Source organism: Oncorhynchus mykiss, chromosome 19 (assembly GCF_013265735.2).
Source record: "Oncorhynchus mykiss isolate Arlee chromosome 19, USDA_OmykA_1.1, whole genome shotgun sequence".
Taxonomy (NCBI): Eukaryota; Metazoa; Chordata; class Actinopteri; order Salmoniformes; family Salmonidae; genus Oncorhynchus; species Oncorhynchus mykiss.
In genome coordinates this window covers 50765509-50784307 of record NC_048583.1, presented here as the reverse complement: position 1 = coordinate 50784307, position 18799 = coordinate 50765509, and the positions used below count along the sequence as shown (strand labels likewise).

General features: G+C 50.8%; 1 protein-coding gene across 1 annotated transcript in view; it reads left to right on the top strand.

Moving 5' to 3' along the window:
- ush2a (Usher syndrome 2A (autosomal recessive, mild)) overlaps window positions 1-18799 on the top strand; it is a 486438-nt gene that overhangs the window by 387474 nt on the left and 80165 nt on the right. The window contains exons 59-61 of the mRNA XM_036955034.1: window positions 200-397; window positions 479-633; window positions 11499-11703. Coding sequence (XP_036810929.1) covers window positions 200-397; window positions 479-633; window positions 11499-11703 — 558 coding nt within the window. The remainder of the gene's footprint in view (window positions 1-199; window positions 398-478; window positions 634-11498; window positions 11704-18799) is intronic.

The following is an 18799-nucleotide window of genomic DNA, read 5'->3' as shown; positions in this document are numbered from 1 at the left end:
GTGTTTATGTGTGTTTATGTGTATACTCCCCATGAGACAGCATAACTGTTGCTGAATCTTTTATATGGCCTTTTTTGTACTGCTACTTTCTGTGTCATGTGTCTTCTCTTGTTACTTCACTATTGTCCACTGATTCTGGTTATGACCTGGTTATTACTTGGGTATTACTGTTTATAACTGGTTATAACAATATTCCCAGACTCAGACTTGGAGCCTTATACCACCTATGAGTACAGAGTATCTGCCTCGAACAGTTATGGGCGTGGCTACAGCAACGTCACTGTGGTGACAACCAATGAGGACACGCCCTGGGGAGTGGCCCCGCCCCACTGGAGTCGCCTAGGCGACCGTGATGACGTCGTACAACTACATTGGCAGGCTCCCGCCAAGCCCAATGGTAAGCTTCGACAACACAGAACACACACACACACAAACACACATTTGTGCTTTCTCATTGGTCTGTTTCCCGTTCCACCAGGTGACATCAGCCACTACGTGGTGCTGCGTGACGGACAGGAGCGTTACCGAGGAGACGAGAGGAGCTTTACAGATGTGGGTGGGATCCGTCCGTTCCAGGAGTACGGGTACTGGCTCCGGGCCTGTAACACCGCCGGCTGCACCGACAGCTCACAGGTGGGCCGTCTCACCTCTAAACTCTGACTTGTTGACCATTCAACACTGACCTGTCAATGTGCTGCTTGACGCAGGATGTGCCTGAATAGGATCCTCTTTAGCCTGGCCCAAACTAGTGCACTATATAGGGGACCTGTCAATGTGCTACATGATGCAGGATGTGCCTGAATAGGATCCTCTTTAGCATGGCCCAAACTAGTGCACTATATAGGGGACCTGTCAATGTGCTACATGATGCAGGATGTGCCTGAATAGGATCCTCTTTAGCATGGCCCAAACTAGTGCACTATATAGGGGACCTGTCAATGTGCTGCATGATGCAGGATGTGCCTGAATAGGATCCTCTTTAGCCTGGCCCAAACTAGTGCACTATATAGGGGACCAAGTGCTATTTGAGACAAAGCCACGTTCTCATATTCTTCACCTCAGAGGTCACATGGTTCTGCCTTCTTCCCTCTAGTTCATATCTACTTCAACCCTGACCTGGGATGTGTTCAGGAAGGTGAAACCTTCAGAACTGCATTACATAAAGACACTACTGTTGGTTAACCTCGTCAAGATAAGGGAATCGTGTCTGTTCTATTAGCTTACATTTCTAATTCTATCTTCAAGGCTCTGATGGTTTCATGCACCTGAGTGTGAAGTTAAGTCTATTTTACAGTAGTGGCACACTTCATTTTACACTAGATTATCCCTCAATATGACCGCCTCTTGATGACTGTGAAGATAACCAGGGCTTCATTGAACCAGCCAGCTGAAGCACTTGAGAGGAAGCATGGTGGACCCTTAATGTAGAGAGAGAAGCCAAACTCTTTCTCTGAATCAAATCTGATCGATCCTTCTTCAAATAATATAACTTTACTTCATACTTGATATTATGGTTGTGACTACATTTCACAGTACATAGTCCCCCCCCCCCTAGGGTGTCTCTTGTTTGCGTTTGTGGTTGTGTTCACGTGTGTATCTTATGTTTCATTATGAAGTGTGTTTATGTAGATTAGGTTGATGTGTTATGGTTGATTTCCTACAGACAGAGACAAGGATAACAGACCATGACCTATAGTGTAGGAAGTGAAATGGATGGTGCGGTTTATTCATGTCTGAACCCATGTTATTTGGCCAGTTGGGCTCTCTCTTTATTTCTCTCTCTCTTTCTCTCTCTCTCTCTCTCTCTCTCTCTCTCTTTCTCTCTCTTTCTCTCTCTTTCTCTCTCTCTCTCTCTCTCTCTCTCTCTCTCTCTCTCTCTCTCTCTCTCTCTCTCTCTCTCTGGTGGGTTCAGGAGTGCTGAACAGACATGATATTGCTGATAGCAGCTTAATGGCTTGAGAACAGAGGCCCAGCTATCTCTCTGGGACTCCACTGATATCACACAATAATTAATTTCTTGGGCTTATAGGTGATGAAAGCCCAGATGAAAACTGTCTTTCTGGCTTTTGGCTAATTTTAGATCTAATTATGTTGCTAACAGCACACTCTTCTGTCTGGAGACTAGCCCTGTACACAAACCCCTGGACTGACAGAAAGAGAGGTAGGTAGGTAGGGAGAGAGAGAGTGGTCTAGAACAAGCCTGCACACACGTACACACACAGCGGCCCTGAGTGAGTGAGGTGGATTAGTTTGTACACCTGTTTGGATTGGCCAAACAGTCCCAATTATGGCCTAACCCAAGCTAAACCAATACACAACCACATCAATTACACACACACATCGGAGCTTGCTGCCATGACGACAGAATACACTGATGTAATCTGGTCATTCACTTAACGATGGTCCTTCATCCCTCCCTCGCTCCCTCCAGAGACCAGAGAGGGGAGGTAGAGAGAGACCAGAGAGGGGAGGTAGAGAGAGATGGGGGGTAGAGAGAAACCAGAGAGGGAGAGGTAGAGAGAGATGGGGGGTAGAGAGAAACCAGAGAGGGAGAGGTAAAGAGAGATGGGGGGTAGAGAGAGACCAGAGAGGGGGAGGTAGAGAGAGACCAGCGAGGGGGAGGTAGAGAGAGATGGGGGGTAGAGAGAAACCAGAGAGGGAGAGGTAGAGAGAGATGGGGGGTAGAGAGAAACCAGAGAGGGGGAGGTAGAGAGAGACCAGCGAGGGGGAGGTAGAGAGAGACCAGCGAGGGGGAGGTAGAGAGAGACCAGAGAGGGGAGGTAGAGAGAGATGGGGGGTAGAGAGAGACCAGAGAGGGGGAGGTAGAGAGAAACCAGAGAGGGAGAGGTAGAGAGAGATGGGGGTAGAGAGAAACCAGAGAGGGAGAGGTAGAGAGAGATGGGGGGTAGAGAGAGACCAGAGAGGGGGAGGTAGAGAGAGACCAGCGAGGGGGAGGTAGAGAGAGACCAGCGAGGGGGAGGTAGAGAGAGACCAGAGAGGGGAGGTAGAGAGAGATGGGGGGTAGAGAGAAACCAGAGAGGGAGAGGTAGAGAGAGATGGGGGGTAGAGAGAAACCAGAGAGGGAGAGGTAGAGAGAGATGGGGGGTAGAGAGAAACCAGAGAGAGGAGGTAGATAGTGATGGGGGGTAGAGAGAAACCAGAGAGGGGGGGGTAGAGAGAGACCAGAGAGGGGAGGTAGATAGTGATGGGGGGTAGAGAGAAACCAGAGAGGGAGGGTAGAGAGAAACCAGAGAGGGAGAGGTAGAGAGAGATGGGGGGTAGAGAGAAACCAGAGAGGGGAGGTAGAGAGAGACCAGAGAGGGGAGGTAGATAGTGATGGGGGGTAGAGAGAGATGGGGGGTAGAGAGAAACCAAAGAGGGGGGGGTAGAGAGAGACCAGAGAGGGGAGGTAGATAGTGATGTGGGGTAGAGAGAAACCAGAGAGGGGGGGTAGAGAGAAACCAGAGAGGGAGAGGTAGAGAGAGATGGGGGGTAGAGAGAAACCAGAGAGGGGAGGTAGAGAGAGACCAGAGAGGGGAGGTAGATAGTGATGGGGGGTAGAGAGAGACCAGAGAGGGGGGTAGAGAGAGACCAGAGAGGGAGAGGTAGATAGTGATGGGGGGTAGAGAGAGACCAGAGAGGGGGGGTAGAGAGAGACCAGAGAGGGGAGGTAGATAGTGATGGGGGGTAGAGAGAAACCAGAGAGGGGGGGTAGAGAGAGACCAGAGAGGGGAGGTAGATAGTGATGGGGGGTAGAGAGAAACCAGAGAGGGGGGGTAGAGAGAGACCAGAGAGGGGAGGTAGATAGTGATGGGGGTAGAGAGAGAGACCAGAGAGGGGGGTAGAGAGAGATGGGGGGTAGAGAGAAACCAGAGAGAGGAGGTAGATAGTGATGGGGGGTAGAGAGAAACCAGAGAGGGGGGGGTAGAGAGAGACCAGAGAGGGGAGGTAGATAGTGATGGGGGGTAGAGAGAGATGGGGAGTAGAGAGAAACCAGAGAGGGGAGGTAGAGAGAGACCAGAGAGGGGGGGTAGAGAGAAACCAGAGAGAGGAGGTAGATAGTGATGGGGGGTAGAGAGAAACCAGAGAGGGGGGGTAGAGAGAGACCAGAGAGGGGAGGTAGATAGTGATGGGGGGTAGAGAGAGATGGGGGGTAGAGAGAAACCAGAGAGGGAGAGGTAGATAGTAATGGGGGGTAGAGAGAGATGGGGGGTAGAGAGAAACCAAAGAGGGGGGGGTAGAGAGAGACCAGAGAGGGGAGGTAGATAGTGATGTGGGGTAGAGAGAAACCAGAGAGGGGGGGTAGAGAGAAACCAGAGAGGGAGAGGTAGAGAGAGATGGGGGGTAGAGAGAAACCAGAGAGGGGAGGTAGAGAGAGACCAGAGAGGGGAGGTAGATAGTGATGGGGGGTAGAGAGAGACCAGAGAGGGGGGTAGAGAGAGACCAGAGAGGGAGAGGTAGATAGTGATGGGGGGTAGAGAGAGACCAGAGAGGGGGGGTAGAGAGAGACCAGAGAGGGGAGGTAGATAGTGATGGGGGGTAGAGAGAAACCAGAGAGGGGGGGTAGAGAGAGACCAGAGAGGGGAGGTAGATAGTGATGGGGGGTAGAGAGAAACCAGAGAGGGGGGGTAGAGAGAGACCAGAGAGGGGAGGTAGATAGTGATGGGGGTAGAGAGAGAGACCAGAGAGGGGGGTAGAGAGAGATGGGGGGTAGAGAGAAACCAGAGAGAGGAGGTAGATAGTGATGGGGGGTAGAGAGAAACCAGAGAGGGGGGGGTAGAGAGAGACCAGAGAGGGGAGGTAGATAGTGATGGGGGGTAGAGAGAGATGGGGAGTAGAGAGAAACCAGAGAGGGGAGGTAGAGAGAGACCAGAGAGGGGGGGTAGAGAGAAACCAGAGAGAGGAGGTAGATAGTGATGGGGGGTAGAGAGAAACCAGAGAGGGGGGGTAGAGAGAGACCAGAGAGGGGAGGTAGATAGTGATGGGGGGTAGAGAGAGATGGGGGGTAGAGAGAAACCAGAGAGGGAGAGGTAGATAGTAATGGGGGGTAGAGAGAGATGGGGGGTAGAGAGAGATGGGGGGTAGAGAGAGATGGGGGGTAGAGAGAAACCGAGAGGGAGAGGTAGATAGTGATGGGGGGGTAGAGAGAAACCAGAGAGAGGAGGTAGATAGTGATGGGGGGTAGAGAGAAACCAGAGAGGGGGGGGGGTAGATAGTGATGGGGGGTAGAGAGAGATGGGGGGTAGAGAGAAACCAGAGAGGGAGAGGTAGAGAGAGATGGGGGTAGAGAGAAACCAGAGAGGGGAGGTAGATAGTGATGGGGGGTAGAGAGAAACCAGAGAGGGGGGGTAGATAGTGATGGGGGGTAGAGAGAAACCAGAGAGGGGGGGTAGAGAGAGACCAGAGAGGGGAGGTAGATAGTGATGGGGGGTAGAGAGAAACCAGAGAGGGGAGGTAGAGAGAGACCAGAGAGGGGGGGTAGAGAGAGATGGGGGGTAGAGAGAGATGGGGGGTAGAGAGAAACCAGAGAGGGAGAGGTAGAGAGAGATGGGGGGTAGAGAGAAACCAGAGAGGGGGGGTAGATAGTGATGGGGGGTAGAGAGAGGTGGGGGGTAGAGAGAAACCAGAGAGGGAGAGGTAGATAGTGATGGGGGGTAGAGAGAGTTGGGGGTAGAGAGAGATGGGGGGTAGAGAGAGATGGGGTAGAGAGAGATGGGGGGTAGAGAGAGATGGGGGGTAGAGAGAAACCAGAGAGGGAGAGGTAGATAGTGATGGGGGGTAGAGAGAGATGGGGGGTAGAGAGAAACCAGAGAGAGGAGGTAGATAGTGATGGGGGGTAGAGAGAAACCAGAGAGGGGGGGTAGATAGTGATGGGGGGTAGAGAGAGATGGGGGGTAGAGAGAAACCAGAGAGGGAGAGGTAGAGAGAGATGGGGGGTAGAGAGAAACCAGAGAGGGGAGGTAGATAGTGATGGGGGGTAGAGAGAAACCAGAGAGGGGGGGTAGATAGTGATGGGGGGTAGAGAGAAACCAGAGAGGGGGGGTAGAGAGAGACCAGAGAGGGGAGGTAGATAGTGATGGGGGGTAGAGAGAGATGGGGGGTAGAGAGAAACCAGAGAGGGGAGGTAGAGAGAGACCAGAGAGGGGGGGTAGAGAGAGATGGGGGGTAGAGAGAGATGGGGGGTAGAGAGAAACCAGAGAGGGAGAGGTAGAGAGAGATGGGGGGTAGAGAGAAACCAGAGAGGGGGGGGTAGATAGTGATGGGGGGTAGAGAGAGATGGGGGGTAGAGAGAAACCAGAGAGGGAGAGGTAGATAGTGATGGGGGTAGAGAGAGATGGGGGGGTAGAGAGAGTTGGGGAGAGATGGGGGGTAGAGAGAGATCCCCCAGGGGGGTAGAGAGAGATGGGGGGTAGAGAGAAACCAGAGATAGGGGGTAGAGAGAAACCAGAGAGGGAGAGGTAGATAGTGATGGGGGGTAGAGAGAGATGGGGGGTAGAGAGAAACCAGAGAGAGGAGGTAGATAGTGATGGGGGGTAGAGAGAAACCAGAGAGGGGGGGTAGATAGTGATGGGGGGTAGAGAGAGATGAGGGGTAGAGAGAAACCAGAGAGGGAGAGGTAGAGAGAGATGGGGGGTAGAGAGAAACCAGAGAGGGGAGGTAGATAGTGATGGGGGTTAGAGAGAAACCAGAGAGGGGAGGTAGATAGTGATGGGGGGTAGAGAGAAACCAGAGAGGGGGGTAGATAGTGATGGGGGGTAGAGAGAGACCAGAGAGGGGGGGTAGAGAGAGATGGGGGGTAGAGAGAAACCAGAGAGGGGGGTAGAGAGAGAGACCAGAGAGGGGGGGTAGAGAGAGATGGGGGGTAGAGAGAGACCAGAGAGGGGGGTAGAGAGAGATGGGGGGTAGAGAGAAACCAGAGAGGGGGGTAGATAGTGATGGGGGGTAGAGAGAGATGGGGGGTAGAGAGAAACCAGAGAGAGGAGGTAGATAGTGATGGGGGGTAGAGAGAGACCAGAGAGAGGGGGTAGATAGTGATGGGGGGTAGAGAGAGATGGGGGGTAGAGAGAAACCAGAGAGAGGAGGTAGATAGTGATGGGGGGTAGAGAGAAACCAGAGAGAGGGGGTAGATAGTGATGGGGGGTAGAGAGAGATGGGGGGTAGAGAGAAACCAGAGAGAGGAGGTAGATAGTGATGGGGGTAGAGAGAGATGGGGGGTAGAGAGAAACCAGAGAGAGGAGGTAGATAGTGATGGGGGGTAGAGAGAGATGGGGGGTAGAGAGAAACCAGAGAGAGGAGGTAGATAGTGATGGGGGGTAGAGAGAGATGGGGGGTAGAGAGAAACCAGAGAGAGGAGGTAGATAGTGATGGGGGGTAGAGAGAGATGGGGGATAGAAAGAAACCAGAGAGGGGGGGTAGATAGTGATGGGGGGTAGAGAGAGATGGGGGGTAGAGAGAAACCAGAGAGAGGAGGTAGATAGTGATGGGGGGTAGAGAGAGATGGGGGGTAGAGAGAAACCAGAGAGAGGAGGTAGAGAGAGATGGGGGTAGAGAGAAACCAGAGAGGGGGGGTAGATAGTGATGGGGGGTAGAGAGAGACCAGAGAAGGGGGGAGAAAGAGACCAGAGAGGGGAGGTAGAGAGAGACCAGAGAGGGGAGGTAGAGAGAGATGGGGGGTAGAGAGAGACCAGAAAGGGGAGGTAGAGAGAGATGGGGGGTAGAGAGAAACCAGAAAGGGGAGGTAGAGAGTAATGGGGGGTAGAGAGAGACCAGAGGGGGGGGGGGGGGGGGGGGGGGGTAGAGAGAGACCAGAGAGGGGGGGTAGAGAGAGACCAGAGAGGGGGGGGGGGGGGGGTAGAGAGAGACCAGAGAGGAGGGGTAGAGAGAGACCAGAGAGGAGGGGTAGAGAGAGACCAGAGAGGGGGGGTAGAGAGAGACCAGAGAGGGGGGGTAGAGAGAGACCAGAGAGGAGGGTGGTAGAAGAAGTGAAAGTAACAAAAAGGGTCAGAGAGAGAGAGAAAGTGCTGGGAAGAGAAAGAGAGAGATGAGAGAGAGAGAGAGATAAAGTACAGGGAAGAGAAGAGAAATAGAGAGATGGGAGAGAGAGAAAGAGAAAGAGAGAGATGGAAGAGAGAGAAAGAGAGAGAGAGAAAGTGCAGGAAAGAGAAAGAGAGAGATGGAAGAGAGAGAAAGAGATAAAGTGCAGGGAAGAGATAGAGAGAGATGAAAGAGAGAGAGAGAGAAAGTGCAGGGAAGAGAAAGAGAGAGATGGAAGAGAGAGAAAGAGAGAGATAAAGTGCAGGGAAGAGAAAGAGTCAGAGATGGGGGAGGTGTAAGAGATAGAAAGGGAGAAGAGGGAGAAAGATAGACCAGGGAGAGGGTAAGTGAAGAGAATGGAAAGGGTCAGAGAGAGAAGGAGAAAGGGGGTGATGGGGAAAAGGGAGAAACAGAGAAGAATTGAATGTAACAAAGGGAGGGATGAGAGGAAGGAGGGGGAGAACAGCGTGGTAACTAGGTGTTGTGGTCTTGTCCTAATAGTGTGTCAGGGTGTGGGACAGCAGAGGGAAACAGTAGTGACATTCTATTAGACCAGGATATCCCTGCTACCATGAGGACCAGATTGCCAGGTAATTCTCTTTGCTCACTCGACAGTCACTAAACGTTCACACCGGGTGCAAAGTTTACACACTTTGTTTGGTGTTGTTGTTGTTGTTTCCCCTTTGAATTGAGTCATTTAGCACATATTCTCATCCAGAGCAACTGTGCTGGTCAGATACAACCGTATATCATTTGAGCCTTGCAAATAGTAAAACCTTAAAATGCTGCTGTAGTGCAGCTGGTTCAATGCCTGGGTCAATCACTCTCCTCTTTCCTTGTATCCTCTCTTATCTATCTCCCCTCTGGTTCCGTCATGTCTTTATAGACCAGGGAAATACACACGGAAAGTGGAATTCTACTCCCCTTTTTAAATAATATTTACACTACCGGTCAAAAGTTTGGACACACCTACTCATTCAAAGGTTTTTCTTTATTTTTACTATTTTCTACGTTGTAGAATAATATTGAAGACATCAAAACTATGAAATAACATAAATGAAATCATGTAGTAACGAAAAAAGTGTTAAACAAATCCAAATATATTTTATATTTGAGATTCTTCAAATCGCCACCCGTTGCCTTGATGACAGCTTTGCACACTCTTGGCATTCTCTCAACCAGCTTCATAAGGTAGTCAGTCACCTGGAATGCATTTCAATTAACAGATGTGCCTTGTTAAAAGTTCATTTGTGGAATTCCTTTCCTTCTTAATGCGTTTGAGCCAATCAGTTGTGTTATGACAAGGTACGGGTGGTACACAGAAAATAGCCCTATTTGTTTAAAGACCAAGGCCATATTATGGCAAGAACAGCTCAAATAAGCAAAGAGAAATGACAGTCCATCATTACTTTAAGACATGAAGGTCAGTCAATACGAAACAAGTGTAGTCGCAAAAAACATTAAGAGCTATGATGACACTGGCTCTCATGAAGACCGCCACAGGAATGGAAGACCCAGAGTGAGAAGACTGTGTGAATCAGGCCTTCGTGGTCGAATTGCTGCAAAGAAACCACTACTAAAGGACAACAATAATAAGAAGAGACTTGCTTGGGCCAGGAAACACGAGCAATGGACATTAGACAGGTGGAAATGTGTTCTTTGGTCTGGAGTCCAAATTGGAGGTTTTGGATCCAACCGCCGTGTCTTTGTGAGACGTGGTGTGGGTGAACGGATAATCTCCACATGTGTATTTCCTACTGTAAAGCATGGAGGAGGAGGTGTTATGGCGTGGGGGTGCTTTGCTGGTTACAGTGTCTGTGATTTATTTAGAATTCAAGGATCACTTAACCAAATCAAACTTTATTTGTCACATGCAAGTGTGGACCTTACAGTGAAATGCTTACTTACAAGCCCTTAACCAACAGTGCAGTTCAAGAAGAGTTAAGAAAATATTTACCAAAGAGACTAAAGTAAAAATAATAAAAAGTTGCACAATAACATAACATTAACAAGGCTATATACAGGGGGTACCGGTACCGAGTCAGTGTGCAGGGGGTACAGGTTAGAAGTAATTTGTACATGTAGGTAGGGGTGAAGTTACTATGCATAGATAATAAACAGCAAGTTGCAGCAGTGTAAAAAGTAATAGTCTGGGTGGCCATTTGATTAATTGTTCAGCAGTCTTATGGCTTGGGGGTAGAAGCTGTTTAGAAGCCTCTTGAACCTAGACTTGGCGCTCCGGTATCGCTTGCCGTGCGGTAGCAGAGAAAACAGTCTAGGACTTGGGTGACTGGAGTCTCTGACAATTTTATGGGCCTTCCTCTGACACTGACTATTATCTAGGTCCTGGATTGCAGGAAGCTTGGCCCCAGTGATGTACTGGGCAGTACACACTACCTTCTGTAGCACCTGGTCAGATGCTGAGCAGTTGCCATACCAGGCGGTGATGGAACCGGTCAGGTTGCTCTCGATGGTGCAGCTGTAGAACATTTTGAGGATCTGGGGACCCATGCCAAATCTTTTCAGTCTCCTGAGGGGGACAAGGTTTTGTGGTGCCTTTTTCACAACTGTCTTGGTGTGTTTGGACCATGATAGATCGTTGGTCTATCAAGGAACTTGAAATTCTTAACCCGCTCCACTACGGCCTCGTTGATGTTAATGGGGGCCTGTTCGGCCCGCCTTTTCCTGTAGTCCACGATCAGCTCCTTTGTCTTGTTCACATTGAGGGAGAGGTTGTTGTCCTGGCACCACACTGCCAGTTCTCTCATCGTTGTCGGTGATGTCAGATTCCAAACCAGCATGGCTACCACAGCATTCTGCAGCGATACGCCATCACCCGACCTCAACCCAATTGAGATGGTTTGGGATGAGTCGGACCGCAGAGTGACGGAAAAGCAGCCAACAAATGCTCAGCATATGTGGGAACTCCTTCAAGACTGGTGGAAAAGCATTCAAGGTGAAGCTGGTTGAAAGAATGCCAAGAGTGTGCAAAGCTGTCATCAAGGAAAAGGGTGGCTATTTGAAGAATCTCAAATATAAGAAAACCCCTTGAATGAGTAGATGTTCTAAAACTTTTGACCAGTAGTGTATATAATAAAGAAAACGGTATAAATAAGGAATTAGACAGAAAGCTATATACAGGGTCATTGCGTAGGTACAGTGCCTTGCGAAAGTATTCGGCCCCCTTGAACTTTGCGACCTTTTGCCACATTTCAGGCTTCAAACATAAAGATATAAAACTGTCTTTTTTGTGAAGAATCAACAACAAGTGGGACACAATCATGAAGTGGAATGACATTTATTGGATATTTCAAACTTTTTTAACAAATCAAAAACTGAAAAATTGGGCGTGCAAAATTATTCAGCCCCTTTACTTTCAGTAAAGGTAATGATGTCATGTTCCGAGCATTCTTTTTCTCTTGTATGTGTCAGTGACTAACAGGTCTCTCTCTCCCTCTCTCTAGGTCCTGGCTGTTACTGTGCAGGGGGTACCAGAGGAAGTGGGTTCTCCCATAGTTACAGCTCTGGGTCCTGCCTCTCTAAGGCTCAGCTGGGCCCCTCCCTCTAAAGCCAATGGCATCATACGACTCTACCACATTAACATGACTAGCACCGGGACAATACACACTCACACACCCTCGGATGGACCGCTCAACTACACTGTTACAGGTACAACCCAAACACACACACACGTATGCACACATACACACACATACCAATGTATACAGAGTATGGTGTCAGCACTCCTACTGTACAATGCAGACAAAAATACTACTAAGGATTACACACACACTATTACACACACACACACACACACAAGTCCCCCCTTCAGAAGACCACTGAGATGGTTGGATACATGCTTTCACTCTCCTCTCCCACCTCCTCTCATCTCCCCCTCTCCTCCTCCCTCCTTTCATCCCCCATCCTCTCCCTCTGCGCCTTTCCCCCTCCTCTTCCTCCTCCTCTCCTCTCCCCATCCCCCTTCTCTCCCTACTCCTCTCCTCAACCCATCTCCTCCTCTCCTCTCCCTCTCCTCTCCCCATCCCCCTCATCTCCCACCTCCTCTCATCCTCTCCCCCTCCTCTCTCCCTCCTCTCCCACCTCCTCTCATCCTCTCCCCACTCCTTTCATCCTCTCCCCTCGCTCCTTTCCTCCTCTCCTTTCCTCTCCCCCTCCTCTCCTCCTCTCCTCCTCCCTCCTTTCATCCTCCATCCTCTCCCTCTTTGCCTTTCCCTCTCCTCTCCCCATCCCCATCCTCTCCCTCCTCCTCTCCTCTCCCCATCCCCCTCCTCTCCCTCCTCCTCTCCTCTCCCCATCCTCCTCCTCTCCCTACTCCTCTCCTCTCCCCATCCCCCTCCTCTCCCTCCTCCTCTCCTCTCCCCATCCTCCTCCTCTCCCTACTCCTCTCCTCTCCCCATCCCCCTCATCTCCCACCTCCTCTCATCCTCTCCCCCTCCTCTCCCCCTCATCTCCCACCTCCTCTCATCCTCTCCCCGCACCTTTCATCCTCTCCCCTCGCTCCTTTCCTCCTCTCCTTTCCTCTCCCCCTCCTTTCCTCCTCTCCCCTCTCCCCGCACCTTTCATCCTCTCCCCTCGCTCCTTTCCTCCTCTCCTTTCCTCCTCTCCCCCTCCTTTCCTCCTCTCCCCTCTCCCCTCACTCCTTTCCTCCTCCCCTGCTCCTTTCCTCGCTCCTTTCCTCTGCCCCCTCCTTTTGTCCTCTTCTCCTTTCCCCCACCTCCTCCTCTACTCCTCTATTCCTTTCCCCTCCTCTCCACTCTCCTCCTCTCCCCGCCTTCTCTCGTCCTCTCCTCCTCTCCCCGCCTCCTCTCGTCCTCGCTGTCCTGTGTTTATTTATGCATACTGTTTCTGGAAGCAATCTAATGACTGAATTTACACTGGATTCCCGCCATGAGCCAGCCCTTCCCCTCACACTCACACAGAGGCCTCTGATCTATGCTTCTTCATTCATACACACACGCACACAGAAACACATACTGACACACTCTTAGCATGCTCGCCCACATACACTCACTCACTCACTCAGATAGGCTCTCTCGCTCTCTTTCTCTATTGATCTCTCACACATACACATACACATACACCAACACACACACACACACACACACACACACACTCTCTCTCTCTGGCAGGGCTGGAGGATTTGTGGGGCTTCTTTTATCTGCCCAGGAGAGGAGCAATGTGGCTGGCCCCATGCCATCAGTTACCAGGCCAAGGATACACACACACACACACACACACACCCCACTGAGTAGTCTATTGTCATATTAGTCCTGTTTAAACCAGACAGACAGGCATATCCTCCTTCTGTATGCTAATTACATACCTATGGCTCTCCTAGAGACCTGAACCTACATCATCCATACAATCTGGGAGAGGAGAGGGAGGAGAGGAGACAGAGAGGGAGGGGAGGAGACAGAGAGGGAGGGGAGGAGACAGAGAGGGAGGAGACGGGACAGAGAGGGAGGAGAGGGGACAGAGAGGGAGGAGAGGAGACAGAGAGGGAGGAGAGGAGACAGAGAGGGAGGAGAGGGGACAGAGAGGGAGGAGAGGGGACAGAGAGGGAGGAGAGGAGACAGAGAGGGAGGAGAGGGAGGAAAGGAGACCCAAGAGGGAGGAGAGGAGACAGAGAGGGAGGAGAGGGGACAGAGAGGGAGGAGAGGGAGGAGAGGGGACAGAGAGGGAGGAGAGGGGACAGAGAGGGAGGAGAGGAGACAGAGAGGGAGGAGAGGAGACCCAAGAGGGAGGAGAGGAGACAGAGAGGGAGGAGACAGAGAGGGAGGAGAGGGGACATAGAGGGAGGAGAGGGGACAGAGAGGGAGGAGAGAAGACAGAGAGGGAGGAGAGGAGACAGAGAGGGAGGAGAAGGGACAGAGAGGGGACCGAGAGGGAGAAGAGGAGACAGAGAGGTAGGAGAGGAGACATAGAGGGAGGAGAGAAGACATAGAGGGAGGAGAGAAGACAGAGAGGGAGGAGAAGGGACAGAGAGGGAGGAGAGGAGACAGAGAGGGAGGAGAGGAGACAGAGAGGGAGGAGAGGAGACAGAGAGGGAGGAGACGGGACAGAGAGGGAGGAGAGGGGACAGAGAGGGAGGAGAGGGGACAGAGAGGGAGGAGAGAAGACAGAGAGGGAGGAGAGGGGACAGAGAGGGGCTAAGGGAAAGGGTTAGGGTGGAGGAGAGGGGTATGAGAGAGAGGCTATGGGAAAGGGTTAGGGTGGAGGAGAGGGGTATGAGAGAGAGGCTATGGGAAAGGGTTAGGGTGGAGGAGAGGGGTATGAGAGAGAGGCTAAGGGAAAGGATTAGGGTGGAGGAGAGGGGTATGAGAGAGAGGCTAAGGGAAAGGGTTAGGGTGGAGGAGAGGGGTATGAGAGAGAGGCTAAGGGAAAGGGTTAGGGTGGAGGAGAGGGGTATGAGAGAGAGGCTATGGGAAAGGGTTAGGGTGGAGGAGAGGGGTATGAGAGAGAGGCTAAGGGAAAGGGTTAGGGTGGAGGAGAGGGGTATGAGAGAGAGGCTAAGGGAAAGGGTTAGGGTGGAGGAGAGGGGTATAAGAGAGAGGCTAAGGGAAAGGGTTAGGGTGGAGGAGAGGGGTATGAGAGAGAGGCTAAGGGAAAGGGTTAGGGTGGAGGAGAGGGGTATGAGAGAGAGGCTAAGGGAAAGGGTTAGGGTGGAGGAGAGGGGTATGAGAGAGAGGCTAAGGGAAAGGGTTAGGGTGGAGGAGAGGGGTATGAGAGAGAGGCTAAGGGACAGGGCGGAGGAGAGGGGTATGAGAGAGAGGCTAAGGGACAGGGCGGAGGAGAGGGGTATGAGAGAGAGGCTAAGGGAAAGGGCGGAGGAGAGGGGTATGAGAGAGAGGCTAAGGGAAAGGGTTAGGGTGGAAGAGAGGGGTATGAGAGAGAGGCTAAGGGAAAGGGTTAGGGTGGAGGAGAGGGGTATAAGAGAGAGGCTAAGGGAAAGGGTTAGGGTGGAGGAGAGGGGTATGAGAGAGAGGCTAAGGGAAAGGGTTAGGGTGGAGGAGAGGGGTATGAGAGAGAGGCTAAGGGAAAGGGTTAGGGTGGAGGAGAGGGGTATGAGAGAGAGGCTAAGGGACAGGGCGGAGGAGAGGGGTATGAGAGAGAGGCTAAGGGACAGGGCGGAGGAGAGGGGTATGAGAGAGAGGCTAAGGGAAAGGGCGGAGGAGAGGGGTATGAGAGAGAGGCTAAGGGAAAGGGCGGAGGAGAGGGTACAGAGAAAAGGCCATTTCATTTATTTAACCTTTATTTTCAAAAGGAATATAAAAATAAACGTATTTAACCTTTTTTTAACTTGGCAAGTCAGTTAAGAACAAATTCTTATTTTCAATGACAGACTAGAACTACCTTGTTCAGGAACAGTACAACAGATTTTTACCTTGTCAGCTCAGGGATTCAATCTAGAAACCTTTCAGTTACTGGCCCAACACTCTAACCACCTGCTGCCCCATTGAGAACTACGTCTCTTTTTCAAATGCACTCTGTATAATTAAACATAAATATACACAGTATGCACAACAACAACAAAATTAATAATGATATTAAAAAAAGAATAATAAAAAATAAATAAATAATATATACAGTGGGGCAAAAAAGTATTTAGTCAGTCACCAATTGGGCAAGTTCTCCCACTTAAAAAGATGAGAGAGGCCTGTAATTTTCGTCATAGGTACACTTCAACTATGACAGACAAAATGAGAAAAAAACATCCAGAAAATCACATTGTAGGATTTTTAATTTATTTATTTACAAATTATGGTGGAAAATAATTATTTGGTCACCTACAAACAAGCACGATTTCTGGCTCTCACAGGGAGGAGAGGAGACAGAGAGGGAGGAGAGGGAGGAGAGGGGACAGAGAGGGAGGAGAGGAGACAGAGAGGGAGGAGAGGAGACAGAGAGGGAGGAGAGGGGACAGAGAGGGAGAAGAGGAGACAGAGAGGGAGGAGAGGAGACAGAGAGGGAGGAGAGGGAGGAGAGGAGACCCAAGAGGGAGGAGAGGAGACAGAGAGGGAGGAGAGGGGACAGAGAGGGAGGAGAGGAGACAGAGAGGGAGGAGAGGGGACAGAGAGGGAGGAGAGGGGACAGAGAGGGAGGAGAGGAGACAGAGAGGGAGGAGAGGAGACAGAGAGGGAGGAGAGGGGACAGAGAGGGAGGAGAGGGAGGAGAGGAGACCCAAGAGGGAGGAGAGGAGACAGAGAGGGAGGAGAGGGGACAGAGAGGGAGGAGAGGGAGGAGAGGGGACAGAGAGGGAGGAGAGGGGACAGAGAGGGAGGAGAGGAGACAGAGAGGGAGGAGAGGGAGGAGAGGAGACCCAAGAGGGAGGAGAGGAGACAGAGAGGGAGGAGACAGAGAGGGAGGAGAGGGGACATAGAGGGAGGAGAGGGGACAGAGAGGGAGGAGAGAAGACAGAGAGGGAGGAGAGGAGACAGAGAGGGAGGAGAAGGGACAGAGAGGGGACCGAGAGGGAGAAGAGGAGACAGAGAGGGAGGAGAGGAGACATAGAGGGAGGAGAGAAGACATAGAGGGAGGAGAGAAGACAGAGAGGGAGGAGAAGGGACAGAGAGGGAGGAGAGGAGACAGAGAGGGAGGAGAGGAGACAGAGAGGGAGGAGACGGGACAGAGAGGGAGGAGAGGGGACAGAGAGGGAGGAGAGAAGACAGAGAGGGAGGAGACGGGACAGAGAGGGAGAAGAGGGGACAGAGAGGGAGGATAGGGGACAGAGAGGGGCTAAGGGAAAGGGTTAGGGTGTAGGAGAGGGGTATGAGAGAGAGGCTATGGGAAAGGGTTAGGGTGGAGGAGAGGGGTATGAGAGAGAGGCTATGGGAAAGGGTTAGGGTGGAGGAGAGGGGTATGAGAGAGAGGCTAAGGGAAAGGATTAGGGTGGAGGAGAGGGGTATGAGAGAGAGGCTAAGGGAAAGGGTTAGGGTGGAGGAGAGGGGTATGAGAGAGAGGCTAAGGGAAAGGGTTAGGGTGGAGGAGAGGGGTATGAGAGAGAGGCTATGGGAAAGGGTTAGGGTGGAGGAGAGGGGTATGAGAGAGAGGCTAAGGGAAAGGGTTAGGGTGGAGGAGAGGGGTATGAGAGAGAGGCTAAGGGAAAGGGTTAGGGTGGAGGAGAGGGGTATAAGAGAGAGGCTAAGGGAAAGGGTTAGGGTGGAGGAGAGGGGTATGAGAGAGAGGCTAAGGGAAAGGGTTAGGGTGGAGGAGAGGGGTATGAGAGAGAGGCTAAGGGAAAGGGTTAGGGTGGAGGAGAGGGGTATGAGAGAGAGGCTAAGGGAAAGGGTTAGGGTGGAGGAGAGGGGTATGAGAGAGAGGCTAAGGGACAGGGCGGAGGAGAGGGGTATGAGAGAGAGGCTAAGGGACAGGGCGGAGGAGAGGGGTATGAGAGAGAGGCTAAGGGAAAGGGCGGAGGAGAGGGGTATGAGAGAGAGGCTAAGGGAAAGGGCGGAGGAGAGGGTACAGAGAAAAGGCCATTTCATTTATTTAACCTTTATTTTCAAAAGGAATATAAAAATAAACGTATTTAACCTTTTTTTAACTTGGCAAGTCAGTTAAGAACAAATTCTTATTTTCAATGACAGACTAGAACTACCTTGTTCAGGAACAGTACAACAGATTTTTACCTTGTCAGCTCAGGGATTCAATCTAGAAACCTTTCAGTTACTGGCCCAACACTCTAACCACCTGCTGCCCCATTGAGAACTACGTCTCTTTTTCAAATGCACTCTGTATAATTAAACATAAATATACACAGTATGCACAACAACAACAAAATTAATAATGATATTAAAAAAAGAATAATAAAAAATAAATAAATAATATATACAGTCGGGCAAAAAAGTATTTAGTCAGTCACCAATTGGGCAAGTTCTCCCACTTAAAAAGATGAGAGAGGCCTGTAATTTTCGTCATAGGTACACTTCAACTATGACAGACAAAATGAGAAAAAAACATCCAGAAAATCACATTGTAGGATTTTTAATTTATTTATTTACAAATTATGGTGGAAAATAATTATTTGGTCACCTACAAACAAGCACGATTTCTGGCTCTCACAGACCTGCAACTTCTTCGTTAAGAGGCTCCTCTGTCCTCCACTCGTTACCTGTATTAATGGCACCTGTTTGAACTTGTTATTAGTATAAAAGACACCTGTCCACAACCTCAAACAGTCACACTTCAAACTCCACTATGGCCAAGACCAAAGAGCTGTCAAAGGACACCAGAAACAAAATTGTAGACCTGCACCAGGCTGGGAAGACTGAATCTGCAATAGGTAAGCAGCTTGGTTTGAAGAAATCAACCGTGGGAGCAATTATTAGGAAATGGAAGACATACAAGACCACTGATAATCTTCCTCGATCTGGGGCTCCACGCAAGATCTCACCCCGTGGGGTCAAAATTATCACAAGAACGGTTAGCAAAAATCCCAGAACCACACGGGGGGACCTTGTGAATGACCTGCAGTGAGCTGGGACCAAAGTAACAAAGCCTACCATCAGTAACACACTACGCCGCCAGGGACTCAAATCCTGCAGTGCCAGACGTGTCCCCTGCTTAAGCCAGTACATGTCCAGGCCCGTCTGAAGTTTGCTAGAGAGCATTTGGATGATCCAGAAGAAGATTGGGAGAATGTCATATGGTCAGATGAAACCAAAATATAACTTTTTGGTAAGAACTCAACTCGTCGTGTTTGGAGGACAAAGAATGCTGAGTTACATCCAAAGAACACCATACC